Source organism: Nyctereutes procyonoides, unplaced genomic scaffold, assembly GCF_905146905.1.
Source record: "Nyctereutes procyonoides isolate TBG_1078 unplaced genomic scaffold, NYPRO_anot_genome, whole genome shotgun sequence".
In the NCBI taxonomy this organism is placed as follows: Eukaryota; Metazoa; Chordata; class Mammalia; order Carnivora; family Canidae; genus Nyctereutes; species Nyctereutes procyonoides.
The window spans coordinates 38,052,429-38,070,627 of record NW_026575131.1 but is presented as its reverse complement, the minus strand read 5'-3'; the positions used below and the strand labels follow the sequence as shown (position 1 = coordinate 38,070,627).

At 52.6% G+C, this 18,199-nt stretch overlaps 1 protein-coding gene across 4 annotated transcripts; it reads left to right on the top strand.

Moving 5' to 3' along the window:
- Window positions 1-1,844: 1,844 nt before the first annotated feature.
- GRM2 (glutamate metabotropic receptor 2) lies at window positions 1,845-12,904 on the top strand. 4 transcript variants are annotated; one of them, XR_008666905.1, is made up of 5 exons: window positions 1,845-4,213; window positions 6,588-7,425; window positions 9,081-10,156; window positions 11,284-11,438; window positions 12,071-12,139. XR_008666905.1 is itself a non-coding variant. In XM_055344804.1 (5 exons), the coding sequence occupies exons 1-5, from the start codon at window positions 3,764-3,766 to the stop codon at window positions 12,446-12,448; spliced, it is 2,523 nt and encodes an 840-aa protein (XP_055200779.1). In that variant the 5' UTR covers window positions 1,845-3,763; the 3' UTR covers window positions 12,449-12,904. The 4 variants fall into 4 exon arrangements, 3 of the variants coding, with proteins under 3 accessions (XP_055200779.1, XP_055200778.1, XP_055200780.1); XM_055344804.1 differs by lacking the exon at window positions 11,284-11,438 and adding an exon at window positions 12,375-12,904 and having other exon boundaries at window positions 12,071-12,155; XM_055344803.1 differs by lacking the exon at window positions 11,284-11,438 and adding an exon at window positions 12,375-12,904 and having other exon boundaries at window positions 11,975-12,155.
- Window positions 12,905-18,199: the final 5,295 nt, after the last annotated feature.

The following is an 18,199-nucleotide window of genomic DNA, read 5'->3' as shown; positions in this document are numbered from 1 at the left end:
CTGTGGTCATGTCCATATGTACAGCTCTATAAGACTGGGTATATGTCTTTGTGGGCACAGCTGGGAGTGGTGGCTGCGTAGCCGGGTGCATAACTGTCCACGTGCTGCAGCAGCACTGTGTAGCCTGCTTGCTGCGGGCCGTGTAATGGGCCTCTGGGACTGATGCTGTATTTAAAGCCCTAGGTCTTTTGTGAGGCTATCTTAGTGAGTGGGCTGGGATTGCTGTGCAGCTCCTCTCACCTCAGCACCCTGCTGCTATCAACCCCACTGCTCCAATGGCTCAGCTCATCGCTCACCTCCCCCAGGCAGCAGTTGCTTTGAACCAGCCAGAGATGATGAGCGCAGCCAGAGCTGGAAGACAGTGTATCTGTCTCTCCAGCCTTGTCTGACAACTCTGAACCCTCATCCTGCTGTCACCTCACCTCCCATTAATAGTGGAGTTTGGGTTTGTTTGGGTTTGATGTGTTTGTTTCACAGCTGAGCTTTTCCCAGCACAGTGGGGCATCCGGGTTTTGCGTCCAGGGAAAAAGCCTGTCCTTCCTTGGTGACACTCCTGCCCCCTAACTGCCACACGCATATGTAGATGTATGTGCCAGAGGGACCTGGGCTTGGCATGTGCTCATTAGCATGTGTCTAAGCTAGCTTTGCCTCTACTGACACCTGTGGAAGAAAGGGCAGCACCAGGGGAGCATATGTAGGGATGTTCTTTGCCTTAGCACCTGGTGTGCATACAGGCTCTGAGGCTAAACTTGAGTGCAGGCCCCCTCCCCAAACCCTTCAGCACAATTGGTTGCTGCAGTTTTTCCACCATCTTCTACCCAGGGGCGTCCTCCATTCTGCTGCAGGAGGGAAGAAGAGTCAAGAGCATCTTCTCAGAGCTGTCCTCCCTCTGATTGGGCTCCAGCTCCCATTCCCTCCTACGCAGCAGCCAGTTTCAGGAGCCTCTTCCCTATTCCCTTCCTCCCCAAGATGCCCCTGCCAGCCCCAGCATGTTCCTTAGGGTTGACCCTAGTCCCTGGCCTTGCAGCACCCCTACGCACCCCAGGTTGATATCTTTTTGCCATAAATACCCATTGTACACGAGGGTGGGGATTAGTGGAGGTTGGTGGGGCAGGAGGTCAGGGCTAGGTATGGGGGTGGTGGTGGGTAGCAGCTTTAAAGGTCATCTGCAGGAAGAGGAAACCCCATCCTCCTCTGACCCCTCCTCCATGTCTTCCTCCTAGTGACTCAAGCAAGCCCCAGCTCTCACATCGGGCCAAAGGCATATGCCCCTACCCCAAGTCTGGCTTGTGGACTGAGCTGCAGTCTGTGGTTGGAGAGAATGGATGTGAGGACAGGGACAGACTTGTTGCAGCAGGCTAAGCTCTCTACTTATCTCCCAGGTGTCCTTCTACATATCTCCCAATGGCACTTTGCAACCCTAAGGCTAGCCCCTCCGCTCTCAAAGATAGCACCCGTAACACTGTGTATACCTCTTTGGACTCAGTGACCTTCCCGTCCCTGTGTCCCGTACCCGCTGCTCTGTGGGCTGCAGTGTGACCACGGGGTGGAGGGGCCTGATAGACACCTGCTCCTGCGCAGAGCAGGAGCGCCGGAGGATTCAGCACCACGCGGTGGACAGCTCCGGGACAGAAGCCCCGCGAAGAACAGAAGCCGGAGGCGCAGGGCAAGGAGCTGTGCTGGAGTCTGGAGGGAGGCGGAGGCCGGGTTGGGAGCGGGAGATCCGGAGTGGGGAGGAACGGAGGAGGGGCTGGGGGCGGGCCGGGGCCCGGGGCGGGGCGGGCCGCGATTGAAAGCGGCCGGGCGAGCTGGCGGGCGGAGAGCGCAGAGCTGCTGAGCGAGGGAGCAAGCCAGTGAGCGAGAGCTGGAACCCTGCGCCCCCCGCTCCTCTCCGTTTCTCTCCGCGCCGGAGTCGGGCGCGCCAGGTAGGGTAAGCCCGTGGTGCCGCGGCCACCGCCAACCTTATTGATCCTGACCCCATGTCCCGGAGACCCGTGGGCCCTCGAGTTCTGGGGCGCCCGGGCCGGGACGGGCCAGGGCGCCCAGACAGTGCTTGCCAGGAGCTCCAGGAAGCGGGAAGACAGCCCCAGGCATCCCGCCTTTCTTCCCCAGAGAACGCACGCCCTGCATCACGCTCCTTCGTTCCTCCTCTCCTTCCATCCTCTGGTCTGTCTGTCTGTGCCTCTGTCTTTGTGTCAGCCTCTTGGGCTCAATCACTCCCTGCCCGGATTTCGTGGCACAGGCCCCCTGGCTGTCTACCTCTGGGGTTCTGTCTCCCTCCAGGGTATTGTCCTTGTCTGGATTTTGGTCCTGGCTGCCCCTGTGAGAGGCTTGTGGTCTTGACTAGTTTGGGCCTCAGCCCCCATCTGGGTCCCTTCCCTATCTGTCCTGGTCTTCATGCTTGCCTCTCTCTCCTGGTTGCCTGGTTGAACTGCTTCTTTCTGGGTACCCACAGGATCCCAGTCTCCCTGCCCTGGCACCAGGGAGAGATTAACCCTGGGGAGCTGAGGGACAAAGTGAAGAATCCCAGTTTCTGTGGTCAGGACCTGGGGTCCTTGAACTAGTGGCTGGCCTTCTTCAGCCTCAGTTTCCCTCTCCTAGACTTCCCAAGCCTGCATGATTGTGAGAGCCTGTGTGGGGTGGGCATCCAGGAGGGTAGCTGGGGTACAAACCATGAACTGCAGAGTGGAAGAGGGAAGGAGGGGTCTCTGAGGGCCAGGGCCAAGGTGGACAGGATGGGGAGAGGATGAGGATAGGGAGATTAGAGATGATGACTGTCTCTACTTGGATCTGAGCTGAAGAAAAAACAGAGGCATAAAGTCTCGAACAGCATTCTAATGCAGAGCTAAGGTGTCCAAAAGTCTCATCTTGAGCACTGTTTTGAGATTCTGACCAGATGAATTGCCCCTGACTCTGGACACACATATGTTCACATCTACTTTCCCTGTTGACTTAAGACCACTTAAGGCCACTTCAGTGACCCTCCCTGGGGCCAGCCTCTCCACCTTGCTGTCAAACTCCCAGGGCCTAGAGATTCTATTACTTCCTCAGTCAGGGGGCTCTGGGGATGGATTTTTAAGAACTAGGGGCTAGGACCCTTGGGTGCTCACCTGGGCTCCAGTCTCTGTAGGAGTTGGAAACTACCCTTTGGAGACCTTTTTCCTTCCCTCTTTCCTGGTGGGTTTCAGCCACAAGGGCCCATCTCTGGAAACACAAGTCTCAGCATAGGGACTAGAGCCCCAAGTTTATACTCTAACCTGGCCACTGCTGCAATATTGACTTTGGGGTCCTAGAAGCTTTGTACAAGGTCTTGGACACTCTGATTCACAACAGGATTAGTGTTGGCTCAGGTCTTCTGACTTGTCTGGGCCTCTACTCTCTGCCTCCCTCTTTCTCTGCTGAGTATGGAATGGGCATGGAGCCCATCTACAGACCTAGATCAGGGCAAGGTTGAGAAACAGGCCAAAGGGTGTCCCGGGAGCTTTTCAGCCTAGTTTGTGATACTGTCTCTCCCTGACTCCCTAGAAAAGTCCCTAGGGAAGGGAATTGGGGAAGGCAGAGTTAGAAGGGTTGGCCACTCTTGGGTTCCACTTCTCCCTGTTTGTCTGTCTGTCTCTTTCTCTGCAGGAGCTGGGTCCCTTCTAAATTCTCTTCCTGCCTGTCCTTTCCTGGTCCCTGCTTCCTCCTTTCTTTGCCTTTGCTGCTTCTATCCTCATCCCCTGGAGGCCCAGGTCTGCTGGACCCATCCATCCCCTTTGGGACTATGGGATCACTGCTTGGGCTCCTGGCACTGCTGCTGCTATGGGGCGCTGTGGCTGAGGGCCCTGCCAAGAAGGTGCTGACCCTGGAGGGGGACCTGGTCCTGGGTGGGCTGTTTCCAGTACACCAGAAGGGTGGCCCAGCAGAGGAGTGTGGGCCTGTCAATGAGCATCGTGGCATCCAGCGCCTGGAGGCCATGCTTTTTGCACTGGACCGCATCAACCGTGACCCACACCTGCTGCCAGGCGTGCGCCTGGGCGCGCATATTCTCGACAGCTGCTCCAAGGACACACATGCCCTGGAGCAGGCACTCGACTTCGTGCGTGCCTCGCTTAGCCGTGGTGCCGATGGCTCACGCCACATCTGCCCCGATGGCTCGTATGCCACCCACGGTGATGCTCCCACTGCCATCACTGGTGTCATTGGCGGCTCCTACAGCGATGTCTCCATCCAGGTATGTGGGGGCTATCCAACTGGGGGCTGGGTAGGGAGTCTGGAGGTGGGAGTCTAGAATTCCCTCTTAACGGGGCTCCGTGATGCCACACATTGGAAAAGGGGCTAGGAGCTTCCTATAAGTAGCTTTTTGTGTGATACTAAGAAAATGCCTCTGTCATATAGTGGGGGTTGATTTTTAGAGATTGTGGAAGGAAAACATCCCGCTTCCATCACACAAACACACACACACACACACACACACACACACACACACCCCTGAGGTTAAACAGTCATGAGAAGCTTAGTAGCCAGGCCTCTTGAGTCAGAACTCCAGGTTTGAACCCTGGCTCTCCCACGTACTATGTGACTCTGGGCACTATTTCTCCCTTTTATGCCTCTGTTTCCTCCTTATAGAACTATAGGACAATCCTAACATTTGCCACTCTTAGGGTTGTGGTGGAAATCTAATGAGATAATACATGCAAAACATGTATCAGAGGCATAATCAATATTAGCTGCTGTTATTAATACCCCATTTTATAGATGGAGAAACTGAGGCTTGAAGAGAGGCAGGTGCTGGGCACGTGAAAACAATCCCCCAGGGCCCTCAGCTAAGGGCCTCCAGCTCTGTCAGATTATCTCTCCATGGGCTTGAAACGGGTGGAAGACAAAAGCCAGGAGAACCCCAGAGAAGAGAAACAGGGGTGGAGACCCTGGAGAAAGAAAAGCAGAATGTGTCTAGCAGGGGGAGAGTCCCCTAGGGTCTTCAAGGGGTACAGACAGGATTTGAAGGGGTAGAAACAAGGTCCTCCATCCTCCTGCTTTCTCACAAGAGGTAAGCAGATTGTACTGGCCCAGCTGATATCCCTGAGCACACCTCGCTGCTTTAGCCCAAGTGGGATCTTCCCCCTCCCAGACTGGGTCCCACCTCTTACCTGGACCCTTGCCTGCCTGGTCCCCAGAACAGGCTGCCAGATGAGGTCAGAACTGGGATCAGGGTCAGGATTTGCAAGGAGGGCCTTGGCTGGGGCTTAAGCTTCTTTTAGGAGTCTGGCTGAGAGCACTGGAATTAGAGGCAGGCCAGGACCCCTGACGTGGAATGCTTATTCAGGAGAAATGAAGCAGGAGTCTGCACTATGGAGGCAGCTTCTGGCCTAGGATCAGGGAGGCCTGCTCATCCCCCTACTGCAGGGAATGAATTACCGGTTCTGCTAGTCCCACCTACTGGAGGTGGCCGGTAGCAGCCACCTACATGTGCCACCTCCCACTGGCTGATGTCTTCAGGGGCCTCTGAGGTGCTTTCCTAGCACCCACCCTCTCCATAATTCTCTTCAGGGCTCCATGCATTCATCTCCAGGACCCAGTCACCTTCCTCCCACCCCAAGCTGCTGCCTCCTATAGCAGGACCCACACTTTAACATCGGTCTACTTTTTCCTTGTCTGAGTCAAAACAAGACCCAGCCCTTCATCCTTAGGTTGCACCTGCCTGTTATCATTCTTCCCCATTCCTGCCCAAATCCCTCTCGTCTTCCATATGCCAGTCACTGTGGCCTCACATACATTCTCATTTCTATCTGCTCAGCAGCCTTGTCAGGCAGGAATGAGAAACTGAGGCTCAGAGAGTTTTGCTAACTTGCCCAGGGACACAGGCAGAAAGTACAAGAGAGGCATTGAGATTCACAGTAAGAGCCTGTGTGCAAAGACAAACCTAACTCCCTCCTGTGGGAACTGGATTTTGTCCTGCTCTCACCTACCCATCTCACCAGGTTCTTGTCTGGACCCCACTCTTGGGGGCTGGTCCCAGGCAGTCAGTGTTAAGCAGGAAGCCTTGTTTATTTCAAGCTCAGCCATCCAGTAGAGACCAATTCTTGGGTTCTCAAGGCCATAGGGCTTTCAGATCTGGTCTTCTTTCTTGGGGAAGCTTTTTCCTTCTTTCTCTATCATTCCATCAGGATAGACTCTGGCAAAGGGATACCTGCTCCAAATACATAGAAAGCCTAAGAACCCTGAGCAGCCCAGATGCCAGCTAGTGCCCCCTGCTGCCCTGTGCAGCCAAGTGCCAACCTCTTCCCCTTTCAGGATTTGGACCTTCCCTTGCCTCCCTACTTTTGCTACTGCTATGCATCTGAAGGGAGATGAAAGCAGGGTTCTAGTGTGGTTCAGGAGCCTGGTGCCTCAGCCCTAGGTCTTCTCTCTCCCAGCCTTTGGGAAGGAAAACTCTGTGCCCTTGGAGGGAAGACACATCAAGACAGGATATAGGTCTTTGGGGTGAGGGAGACCTCAAGGCTGACCACACAGACATTTGATCCCAAGGTTGAGTAGCTGTGAAGAACACATCTGTCTTTTGAGTTTGACCTGATCTCTGATCTTTGCCTGCTCTACCCCTCCCCCAGGTGGCCAACCTCCTGCGGCTATTTCAGATCCCACAGATTAGCTATGCCTCCACCAGCGCCAAGCTGAGTGACAAGTCCCGCTATGACTACTTTGCCCGCACAGTGCCCCCCGACTTCTTCCAAGCCAAAGCCATGGCTGAGATTCTCCGCTTCTTCAACTGGACCTATGTGTCCACTGTGGCATCCGAGGGTGACTATGGCGAGACAGGCATCGAAGCCTTTGAGCTAGAGGCCCGTGCCCGCAACATCTGTGTGGCTACCTCGGAGAAAGTGGGCCGTGCCATGAGCCGCGCAGCTTTTGAGGGTGTGGTGCGAGCCCTGCTGCAGAAGCCCAGTGCCCGTGTGGCTGTCCTGTTCACCCGTTCTGAGGATGCCCGCGAGCTCCTCGCGGCTACCCAGCGCCTCAATGCCAGCTTCACCTGGGTGGCCAGCGATGGCTGGGGGGCCCTGGAGAGTGTGGTGGCAGGCAGTGAGAGGGCTGCTGAGGGTGCCATCACTATTGAGCTGGCCTCCTATCCCATCAGTGACTTTGCCTCCTACTTCCGGAGCCTGGACCCCTGGAACAACAGCCGGAACCCCTGGTTCCGTGAGTTCTGGGAGCAGAGGTTCCACTGTAGCTTCCGGCGGCGAGATTGCGCAGCCCATTCACTACGGGCCGTGCCTTTTGAGCAAGAGTCCAAGATCATGTTTGTCGTTAATGCAGTGTATGCCATGGCCCATGCGCTGCACAACATGCACCGAGCCCTCTGCCCCAACACCACCCAACTCTGTGATGCAATGCGGCCTGTCAATGGACGCCGGCTCTACAAGGACTTCGTACTCAACGTCAAATTTGATGGTAATGAGGCTAGCCAGTAGCCACCAGCTGTTGGCCTTTGGAGGACAGGAGGGAGTGGGTCCTCAGGTTCCATTACCTGGCTAAGGGAACATGGCCTACAGCAAGCAAGGGAGTCACCCAGGGGGCTGGCAGAGCCAGGACAAGGATGGCTAGACAGGGCTCTCCAACTGGAGCCAGGACTGAGGTTCCACTTTCTGACATGGTACTGCACTTGGAGGGTCTCTAGTTTCCTGCTTGGGCCTTGTATTCCCTCCCTCCTGACTTTTTATCCTGCAGGGAGTGGGAACTGGCGGTTCTCAAGCCCATTCTCAGGCAGGAAAACATTAGTGAGAGTCAGAATAAGGATGGGTTAAAAGTGAGCATTAAGAAATACTCCGTTTTCTGAGAAAATTTATTCCTAGACTTGATTTTTTTCATTCAAGGTGGCCAGTCTCTTCATACCAAAATCTATTTTTATAGGTATTTATTTATTTATTTTTAAGATTTTGTTTATTTGAGAGAGAGAGAGAGAGCACAAGTGGGGGGAAGGGCAGAGGGAGAAGAAAACTCCCTCCCGAGCAGGGAGTCAGACAGGAGGGTCTGATTCCAGGACCCTGGGACCACAACCTAAGCCATGAGCTGAAGGCAGACACTCAACTGACTGAGCCATCTAGGTGCCCCATAGGCCTTTTTTAAAAAGATTTATTTATTTTAGAGAGAACAAACTCACATGAGTGGGAGCAGGGGGAAAAGGGAGAGGGAGAGAAGCAGACTTCCCGCTGAGCTCAGAGCCTGATGATGTGGGACTGGGTCTCACTACCTGAGATCATGACTTGAGCCCAAATCAAGAGTCAGACACTTAACTGACTGAGTCAGTTAAGTGGCGCCCTCATACCTAGATTTATTTTAATCAACTTCCTGGTTTTAAGAACAATGAATGCCTCAGGCTGTGGGGGACCTTCAAGGGACTCCAGGCTGCACCATTCATGGTGGGGCCTTAAGCACATCATATGCTAGCATGAACTCCAACTTCTCAGTGGCACCTGGGATGGCAGGGATCCTGCTTCCTCCTGAGCCTGGTTGGGAGATGTGAGGTTCCCAGGCCAGCGGAGATGAGGAGTTGAAGTGTCTTGTGAGCTGCCTGATGAGTACATCCTGGTGACCATCAGTGGTTATAGATGACCACTGAGGTTGGGGTTTGGCTAGCATTGGGGTTAGTATTAGGACTGGAGGGTCTGGATTGTCATTAAGTGGATTAAGTGGGACCAGGACTAGACACGAGGCTGAATTTAGCTGGGAAGAAGTCCATGTTAAGTCTGGGGAGAGGGCTGTGGTGTGTCTTATGATAAGGTTGGGATCTAGGTTGGAAGATATGGGAGAGTAGGTATAAGGCTAGGTTTTGGGGAGTCATGGTTGGGGATTGGTGAGGGCAGTAGGTTTGTGGAGGTGCCTAGGCTTTGAGGTTTAGGTTCTATTTGGAGTTTAGAGTTGAGATTTGTTTGTAGCCTCTCATTTAGAAAAATGGCGGGGAGGAAGGCTAACTTTAGTGTTGGGGTGAGGCTTGGAAGAGCAAGGAGTGGCCTCAGCTCTGTGGTTTGGGTCCCATGTAGGGTGAGGGTTGAGGTCACATCAAGATTACCCACCAATCCAACCTTCTCTTCCCTCCCCAACTCCAGCCCCCTTCCGCCCGGCTGACACGCACAGTGAGGTCCGCTTTGACCGCTTTGGTGATGGCATTGGTCGCTACAACATCTTCACCTATTTGCGGGCAGGGAGTGGGCGCTATCGCTACCAGAAGGTAGGCTACTGGGCAGAAGGCCTAACCCTGGATACCAGCCTCATCCCATGGGCCTCGCCCTCGGCCGGCCCCCTGCCCGCCTCTCGCTGCAGTGAGCCCTGTCTCCAGAATGAAGTGAAGAGCGTGCAGCCAGGGGAGGTCTGCTGCTGGCTCTGCATCCCCTGCCAGCCCTACGAGTACCGGCTGGACGAATTCACTTGTGCTGACTGTGGCCTGGGTTACTGGCCCAATGCCAGCCTGACCGGCTGCTTTGAGCTGCCCCAGGAGTACATCCGCTGGGGTGATGCCTGGGCTGTGGGACCTGTCACCATCGCCTGTCTAGGTGCCCTGGCGACCCTCTTTGTGCTGGGTGTCTTTGTGCGGCACAATGCCACACCTGTGGTCAAGGCCTCTGGACGGGAGCTCTGCTACATCCTGTTGGGCGGTGTCTTCCTCTGCTACTGCATGACCTTCATCTTCATTGCCAAGCCATCCACGGTGGTGTGTACCTTACGGCGCCTTGGTCTGGGCACTGCCTTCTCTGTCTGCTACTCAGCTCTGCTCACCAAGACCAACCGCATTGCACGCATCTTTGGTGGGGCCCGGGAGGGAGCCCAGCGACCACGCTTCATCAGTCCTGCCTCGCAGGTGGCCATCTGCCTGGCACTTATCTCGGGCCAGCTGCTCATTGTAGCTGCCTGGCTGGTGGTGGAAGCACCAGGCACAGGCAAGGAGACAGCCCCAGAGCGGCGGGAGGTGGTAACATTGCGCTGCAACCATCGAGATGCAAGCATGCTGGGTTCACTGGCCTACAACGTGCTCCTCATCGCACTCTGCACACTCTATGCCTTCAAGACCCGCAAGTGCCCTGAGAACTTCAATGAGGCCAAATTCATAGGCTTTACCATGTACACCACTTGTATCATCTGGCTGGCCTTCCTGCCCATCTTCTATGTCACCTCCAGTGACTACCGGGTGAGCTACCTGCTGCAGAGTGGCAGCTGGGGGTGGGAGTGGACACTGGACCTTCTGTTTCCCAGTATCTTGTTTACTCTTCTGATAACTCAGAGGTTCCAACAGGCTGAATGCTCACCCATGGGCACACAGCTTGTGGTGACCCAGGTGGGACTGGACTCCAGTGGGGGGGGCAGGAGGGTTGAGTGGGGCCTAAGGCAATGGCCAAGGAGGTGGAGGAGTTACAGCTGAGATTTCAGGACTTGGATGTCATGCTCTAAGCTTGAGGAGATGCATGTGCTGAAATATGTCCAAATGAACTGCCCTGCTCCACTGAAGGGTTAGCTGCAGAAGAGGACACCTGGTTTAGTGGGTGGGTGATCAGGGGATCAACTAAAGAATTGAGTCAGGAAATGTTGCTGATTTGGTTAGGTTGACCAAAGGTCCTAGAAAGAGCACAGAAGAGGGAGGTGTGGTGTGGTGTGGTGTGGTGTGGTATGGTGTGTGTCTGTGTGTTTAGAGGGAATCATGGAGGGCTTCTTGGAAGAGGAGTCCTTGAACTGCACTCTGCAAGACAGGCAGATTTGGATAAGTTGGGTGGAGAAGATAGGGGAGGGTAGTCAATACAGAGGCTGACTGGAGCAGAAGGTGTGCACTGACCTCCCTCAAGGAGAGGAGGCACAGATGGTGGAAGGTAGGCGGAGGTGAGAGTGGAAAGCAGGAATGGGAATGGCAAGGCTATCAGGCCATATGGCTCCAAAGGGCACAATTCTGATGCCTCTCAGAACTGTGCAGTGTGGCATGGCGCCCCCCTGGAGCTGTGCAGCTCTGGGGTTGAGAGAAGAAAGCAGGGAAGGCAGAGAAGGTGAAGCACAGAGCAGCTTGAGATCTGAGATACAGGGTTGAGGAAGGATAAAGCAGGTGGAAATGGCACCCCAGTTGGTGGCTTCCAAGCAAAGTTCCAGCTGGCACTGAGTGTCTCCGTAGGTCTCCTTAGCTTCAAGGGGGCAATGGCTGCTTCTGATGGGGTGGTCAGGGAAGGCTTATTTGAGGAGGTGACAATGAGCTGAGCTCTGAACAATAAAAGGATCATCTTGGTGAGTCCTCACGACTCTGGAGTAAACTCCGTGGCTCTCCCCATTTTACAGACGAAGAAACGGAGACTCAGGGAGGTTCAATCCCTTGCCTAAGGTCACTCAGCTTGGGAGTGTAGAGCAGGGTCTGAACTGACAATCTTAACAATTAAAGGAGCAGGAAAATCGAGACAAGAGCCCCTGGAAAGGCCCTTTCCCCCAGGACAGAGGTATGGTGGGCAGTGCTGGGGGCCAGGGCGGCTGGGCTTGGCTGCTGTTGCACCTGCTGGGCCACCTGCCTGGTTGGTGGAGGCCAGGGCTGGGGAGGGAATCTGCTCTGACTCAGCCTGCATTTGCATATGATTTGCATTTGCATGCCAATCATAGGTGATTAAAGACTAACCTGGACATACACAGTACTCACACATGCACACGTGCACATAGGCACACACTCATGCACACACACATACCTGCACACATATGCATGCAGATACACACTCATACACACACCAGCACGTGTACTCCAATGCACACATACACCCCTGGACCCCTGCATGTTCACGCCCTCAGCTGGAATTTTGATCTCCCTGGGAAGGTGGTCCACAGGCTGATGCTGGGACTGTGCCCACCTTCCTAGAAATCCTTTGGGGCTTAGCAAATGGACCAAGGCCCGGTGTTGGATGCTTACCATCTTCCCTACTCCCTACCCCCATAGCCTGGGCAGGGATGCTGGGGCCAGACTCATCCTTGACTTCACCCATCCCAGGTACAGACCACCACCATGTGTGTATCAGTCAGCCTCAGTGGCTCTGTGGTGCTCGGCTGTCTCTTTGCACCCAAGTTGCACATCATCCTTTTCCAGCCACAGAAGAATGTGGTCAGCCACCGTGCACCCACCAGCCGCTTCAGCAGCGCCGCCACCAGGGCCAGCTCCAGCCTCGGCCAAGGTCAGCAACTCATCCTAAGCAGTCTTCTCTCTGCCTCAGCTCCTCAGCATGGGGGACACTCCTTGGGTTGCTGGGATTCCTTGACTGGAGGTGGAGGGCCCCTCAGATGAGGCTGGACAGGAGAGGGAGGAATGAAGGGGGAAGGAGCCTGCCTCCTCTGCTGCCCCCTCTCTGTGAAGGACCTCAGAGTTGGCCCCAATCTCTGGCTTCCTTTCCTAGGATCTGGCTCCCAGTTTGTCCCCACCGTTTGCAACGGCCGTGAGGTGGTAGATTCAACAACATCGTCACTTTGAGGACCCTGCTTTCCTCCCCGACACAGCTGCTCCCTGGAACCTGGTGCAGACCCGCATACAGGGCCAGGAAGAAGTCAGCTGGAGCACTGCAATAATGCCACCCCCATGCCCATCCCCAAAACCCACTTACTCCAACCCTTCAGAGTCAGAAGTCAGGGTCCTTGGCCCAGCAGCCTCTGCAACAGCCACCAACTGCCCTTGCAGCATGTCCCCTCCTTGCTAGGCCCAGGACTCCGAAGGAAGCAAGCCAGGGTCTACTCTGCCCTGGAACAGGATGGCTGAGGACTGTGGGCCCCAATCCCCAATCAGCAAAGGTGCTTCCAGCCCCACCTCTCCTTCCTTCTAGGGCCTTTTTAATTTTTTACATAAGTTCTTCTGGGATGGGGAGGGGGGTTTTGTGGGGGCCATCCCTTACCTGCATAGTAGTTTGTCCTGTGGTTTATTTTGTATTATCTGTAAATAAAGTGTCTTTATTTAAAAAAAAAAATCACTCATTGCCTTTGACCCAGGGAAACTCCTCATGCCCTCCAGAGCCTCCTAATCTTCCTTTCAATAGTATTTGTTGACTCTGCTCTGTGCCTGCTCTGTGCCAGATGCTAGGACCTGGTGGCCAGCAACACAGACCCAGCCCTGCTTTATGGAGAGACAGAGAATGAAAAAGCCATCCTCTCTGAGAAGGAGCCACTGCAGAGCAGCCAAGGAACTAGTGGGATGAGGGCAGGAGGCTTCAATGGACACAGGCTCATGTGACAGTCCAGGGGAAGATGTGGATGGTGTGGGCAGTGGGGCAGGAAGGGCCCCTGACTGTGACAGGTAGCTGTGGGCTTTTCCACAGCTGGCCAACCTGCCCCTTGGAGGAGCTACTGGTTAGCACAGAGCCAGGCTGAGTGTTGGTGTGGAGGGAGCCAAGAGCAGACACAGAGCTGGACATTGCCTGTTCATGCAGCTTGTACAAAGCCAGAAAGAGCTCATGAGGAGGGAGGCGATGAAGCAGGAAGAACAGAGGCTGGGCAGCTGGAGAGGCCATCTGCTATTGGACTTTGTGAGAGGTGGGAGAAGGGACCTTTCTCCAGTCTTAGAGGAGCTCTCACCCAGGGGCAGGGGGGCGGAGCCAAGAACCCTTGGGTGCCCCCCACTTGCCATCTGGGGCTCACCAGGAGAGGGTGCAGTGGCACAGCCTCAGCCACAGTGCTCAACCAACCACTGCCCTCCTGTGGCGGAGGTGGCAGTGGGCACACAGCCCAAAGGGGAGCAGAACCTGGCAACTTCTGGTGGGAGTATCACAGAGGGACAAGGTCCTGGATCAGGAGATTGGCAGGCCAAGGACATTGGCTATTTTGAAGTTAACTCATTTGCATTTACAGGCCAGCAAGGTTGTAGAAATTTGGGTTAACAATTTTAAAAACATAAACAGAAAACTGAAAAAAAAATTGTAGGAATGGCTTTTCCTCTCCAGCAGATACCTGAAGTGTAGGGGTGTGGCATCATGTATTTTCATTTGCTAATTTTGGTGAGCCTACTGGAGTGTCTCTTTTCCAGATTTCTGGTCTTGAATGCCCCGGGCCTGCATGTAGCCCTCAGTAGCTAAGCACCAGGGCAGTGTCCCATGGTATCTGTGGTGCCGGTCTCTGCTTCCAGTGTGGCCTTTTCTGGGTCTTCCTGCCAATTCGGACCCAGGAAACATTTGCCCATATTCCCAGCCCCTGGACAGGCCAAAGTGAGCTCTGATGCTTTTGCACCAGGAAAATAACCCTCCTTCCATGGTGTCAGCTCTTTGCCTTAAAATGTAATAATTATAATTTTTAAGGTAGTAATTAACATGGTTCATGGCTAAAGAGGTACAAGGGATATTCAGTGAAGACTCTCCTTCTATCCCTGTCACCTATCACCTGGGGGCAAGAGGTGGGTAAAAAGCTTCTAAGGGCCAGTCCTCTGAGGACATTCCTTTCCTTCTACCACCACTCATGTCTTGCCCAGCCCACGTCTACAGTGCTGTGGGCTGAGAACCTCCAGGCTTTCATTCCTCAACTCTCAGTCCTTACCACATGTTGCTCAGGCCAGGTCCTTCCAGCTGCCCCACCCCTAGTCCTCCTCCCAGTCCTGACCACCTGGGTTTATGTCTCTGCTCTCCTCCTCAGTAGCACATCCACATCCTACAAAGTCCTGACATCTCTGCCTGGAACTGGGTGGGGGCTCAGGGGTCCCTGCTGGGTTGGCCTTGCTTATGTGATATTTAGAGTCCTCCAAGGAGAGTCTGGCCCTTTTTGGGGACTGACAGCAGATATGCCAAACCTTTGGGGTTCTCTCCACCCAGAGGGAGCCACCCATCATGGTGAATTGACTGTCCTGGAGCGTAACCAGCAGTCTGCTTTGCTTCGACAGCCGAGTTTACCGTGGGGCACTGTTGTCTCTCCCATGGCTTTGCTCACAGCCCCTCCCTGCCCTCTGCCACGCTTTCACCTATCCCTTGTGCTGGTCCTGGGAAAGCTACAGCAGCCTGTCTGGGTGGGACCTGGCTCTCTCTCTCAACCAGGAGTCTGTGTGGCTTGGGTGAAGCCACTCTGTTTGCTGTTCCCCCAGGCACAGGGTAGGGGAGAGTGAACCCTTTCCAGAGGAGACCCTTGAGATAGGATATTGAAATCTGTTGAGTGTTGGGGACAAAAAAGTAGAGCTAAGGGGATGACATGGAGCCTGGGAAAAGATGAAAGCTCTTCTACATCCCTGGGTCTTGTGGGGAGCTACGTTCCTGCCAGAGTTCTCTCTCTACTCCTCCCACTTCACCCAGGCTGCTCTCGCCTCCTTCCCTGGTGTTGGGGGTCATGAGAGGAAGAGGGACACGGAGAGGTCCCTAAGGGTCTCACAGCTTCCTGAAAAGGTCCCCACCCCAACCTCCTGCAGAAAAGGAAAGGAGCTCAGCACCCCTGCTCCCAAGGGCCAGCAGACCACTAGGCACTAAAGATGGGGTGTTCCCAGTCCTGGAGAAGATGGGCTAGATCTGGGGAAAGCAGGGGAAGAGAAAAGGTGGGGGGCCAAAGGGGACTGGAAGGCTGGGTAGGTGGCAAAGGGAGGGGGAGAAATGGAAGAGAACACGAGTGGGGGCAGCCAGAGAGGGAAGAAAGTAAAATGGGGGCTTTGAACCCCGAGGGCTCTTGCCAAGAAGTGAGGTTGGTTGTTTTGTTTGTTTAAGAAAAAAGCATTTTATTCTTTTGTTGGAAAAATATATGCTCCTTATAGACAGTTTAAGCATTGCAGAAAAGTAAAAAAAAAAAAAAGTATTAGCTCCAGTTGCATCATTCAAATATAACCATCATTAACATTTCTGGTACAGCATCCTAGACATATTTCCATGCATTTTTACAGATAGGAGGAGGGATAGAAATACTTTCATAAAAATGGGATCATGCCATATGTCTATTTTTTTAAGTGAAGATTTAATTTTACTTGATTCTAATTGAAGAAAACGCATCTGAAGTAACACTGAAGGAATTCTTGAACCTCACAGACATTTCTTCACCACACAAGATATTTTCCCCCTGAAAGATGCCTGGGAGTTGAAGAGAGAGAGTGACATTTAGAGGTAAACATTCTCTTCATCTCAGGGAATCTGAGAGTTCCAGCCCGCGGTCGGTTGGTTGACCCTGCCCCAGGAAGGAAAGGAGGGCAGGCCCTTCCAGATGCTCCCTGCGCCTGTCCAGGGGGGACTGTGGTCTAAACTGCCATGTCTCACTGTGGCATTGAGCCAGGTGTCCACAGGGGCCAGGTTGCTAATGTGGCATTTGTGGTTCAGTCACAGCATGCCTGGCCCTCACATCTCTGCACCCACATCAGTTCCCATTGCTCAGGTGTGGTGGCAGGAGAGGCAGTGTCTGGGAGCCTGAGGGCCCTGGGAGGCTGAGCTCCCTGGACTGCATCCCTTCTCCAAGGCAGAATAAACTGGGTGCTGGGGCAGCCTCTTGGTTGCAACATCTGAAACTCACTCCATTGGCCCTCCAGCACCGTGATGATTTTAGTGGCCACATTTTCACTCTAGACTGTATGGACGGACTGATGCGGTGTTGAATTGACAACATCAGCATTAGCTAGTAGTTTTACACTGTCCAGTTTGATCATGTCCAAATTCTGCTTGGTAAAAGGAGTTTGCTTAGTCATTCTGCATTCAGTCTTCATCCAATGTATCCACGGGTCACTGCCTGTCCTTACTTCAGCCTGAGTTCCAACTTTTGACTTACTTTTAACTGTTGGAATTTTATTATTTTATTTTTATTTTTCATGGAAGACTCATGCACCCCATATTCTGAGTTCTTTTATATTTGACAAAGCCCTTCCCCCCACCACGCCCCATGAATATTATTAAGATTTTGTTTTATTAACTTATTTTTACTAAATTTTAATGTAACTCTTCTTAGTAAAAAGATCCCCTCGTCTCTAATGATTACTTCCCCTTTTTGTCATAAAAATTTTATTTACATGCAAAAAAGTAGAATGCCTCCATGAACACAGTAGCTACCTTTTAGAATTATCAATCTCTGACCATTATTTTTCACATAGACTCCCATTTTTTTCCTCCCATCCCTTTCAGAATTTTTTTTCCCTTTCAGAATTTTTAAATGTAAAATTTGGAGATGTATTCTTATCCTTTTAGTTAAAATAATATACAACATTTATTGAGCATTTACTGTGTTCTGGACACTCATACTGTAGAGCTATATGTTGTACATATTGTACTTATATTGTTTAGTTAATCCAATGTTAAGTACATTCTATTAATATACTCATTATACAGATATGAAACAAAAGTTATTGAAAAATGTGTATAATTCACAGAGCTAAATCTTAATGAATTTTTTCACAAAGTGAGCACACCTTTTAACTATCACCCCAGATTAGTGATGGGGGTATTTTCCCTTTGACTTTTTTATTTGAATAAAAATGGGCTAGTTTTAGTATATTGGGGTCCACGCTCTTTTTAAAAAAAATTTTTAGGGGATCCCTGGGTAGCTCAGCGGTTGAGCACCTGCCTACGGCCCAGGGCGTGATCCTGGAGACCGGAGATCAAGTCCCATGTCAGGCTCCCTCCATGGAGCCTACTTCTCCCTCTGCCTGTGTCTGCCTCTCTCTCTCTCTCTCTCTCTCTCTCTCTCTCTGACTATCATAAATACAAATTTAAAAAAAAAGAAATAATATAAAATTTTTTAAAAATTATTTATTTATTTTTTTGAAGATTTTATTTATTTATTCATGAGAGACAGAGAGAGAGAGAGAGAGAGAGAGAGAGAGAGAGACATAGGCAGAGGGAGAAGCAGGCTCCATGCACCGGGAGCCCGATGTGGGATTCGATCCCGGGTCTCCAGGATCGCGCCCTGGGCCAAAGGCAGGCGCCAAACCGCTGCGCCACCCAGGGATCCCTATATTATTTCATTTTGATGTACTTTACATTTTAAAACGGTTTTTTAAAATGGTTTTTGATTTATAAGAAGACTTTGAATATAATCCAGATAGTTCCATGTACATGCCCCACGCCCAGATTCCTCTGTTTTTATTTTACATTAGTAAATTAGTGACAAGCAGTACATTTGTTCCAATGACTGGGCAAATATTGATACCTTCTTATTAACGAAAAATCCATAGTTTATTCAAGTTTCCTGGTCTTCCACTGATACCCTTTACCTGTTCCAGGATCGCATCCAGGAATAACCACCAAGGCTCTGTTGCAGAAGGTGGCAGGGAGCATGTAGCTCTGTGCTCAGAGGC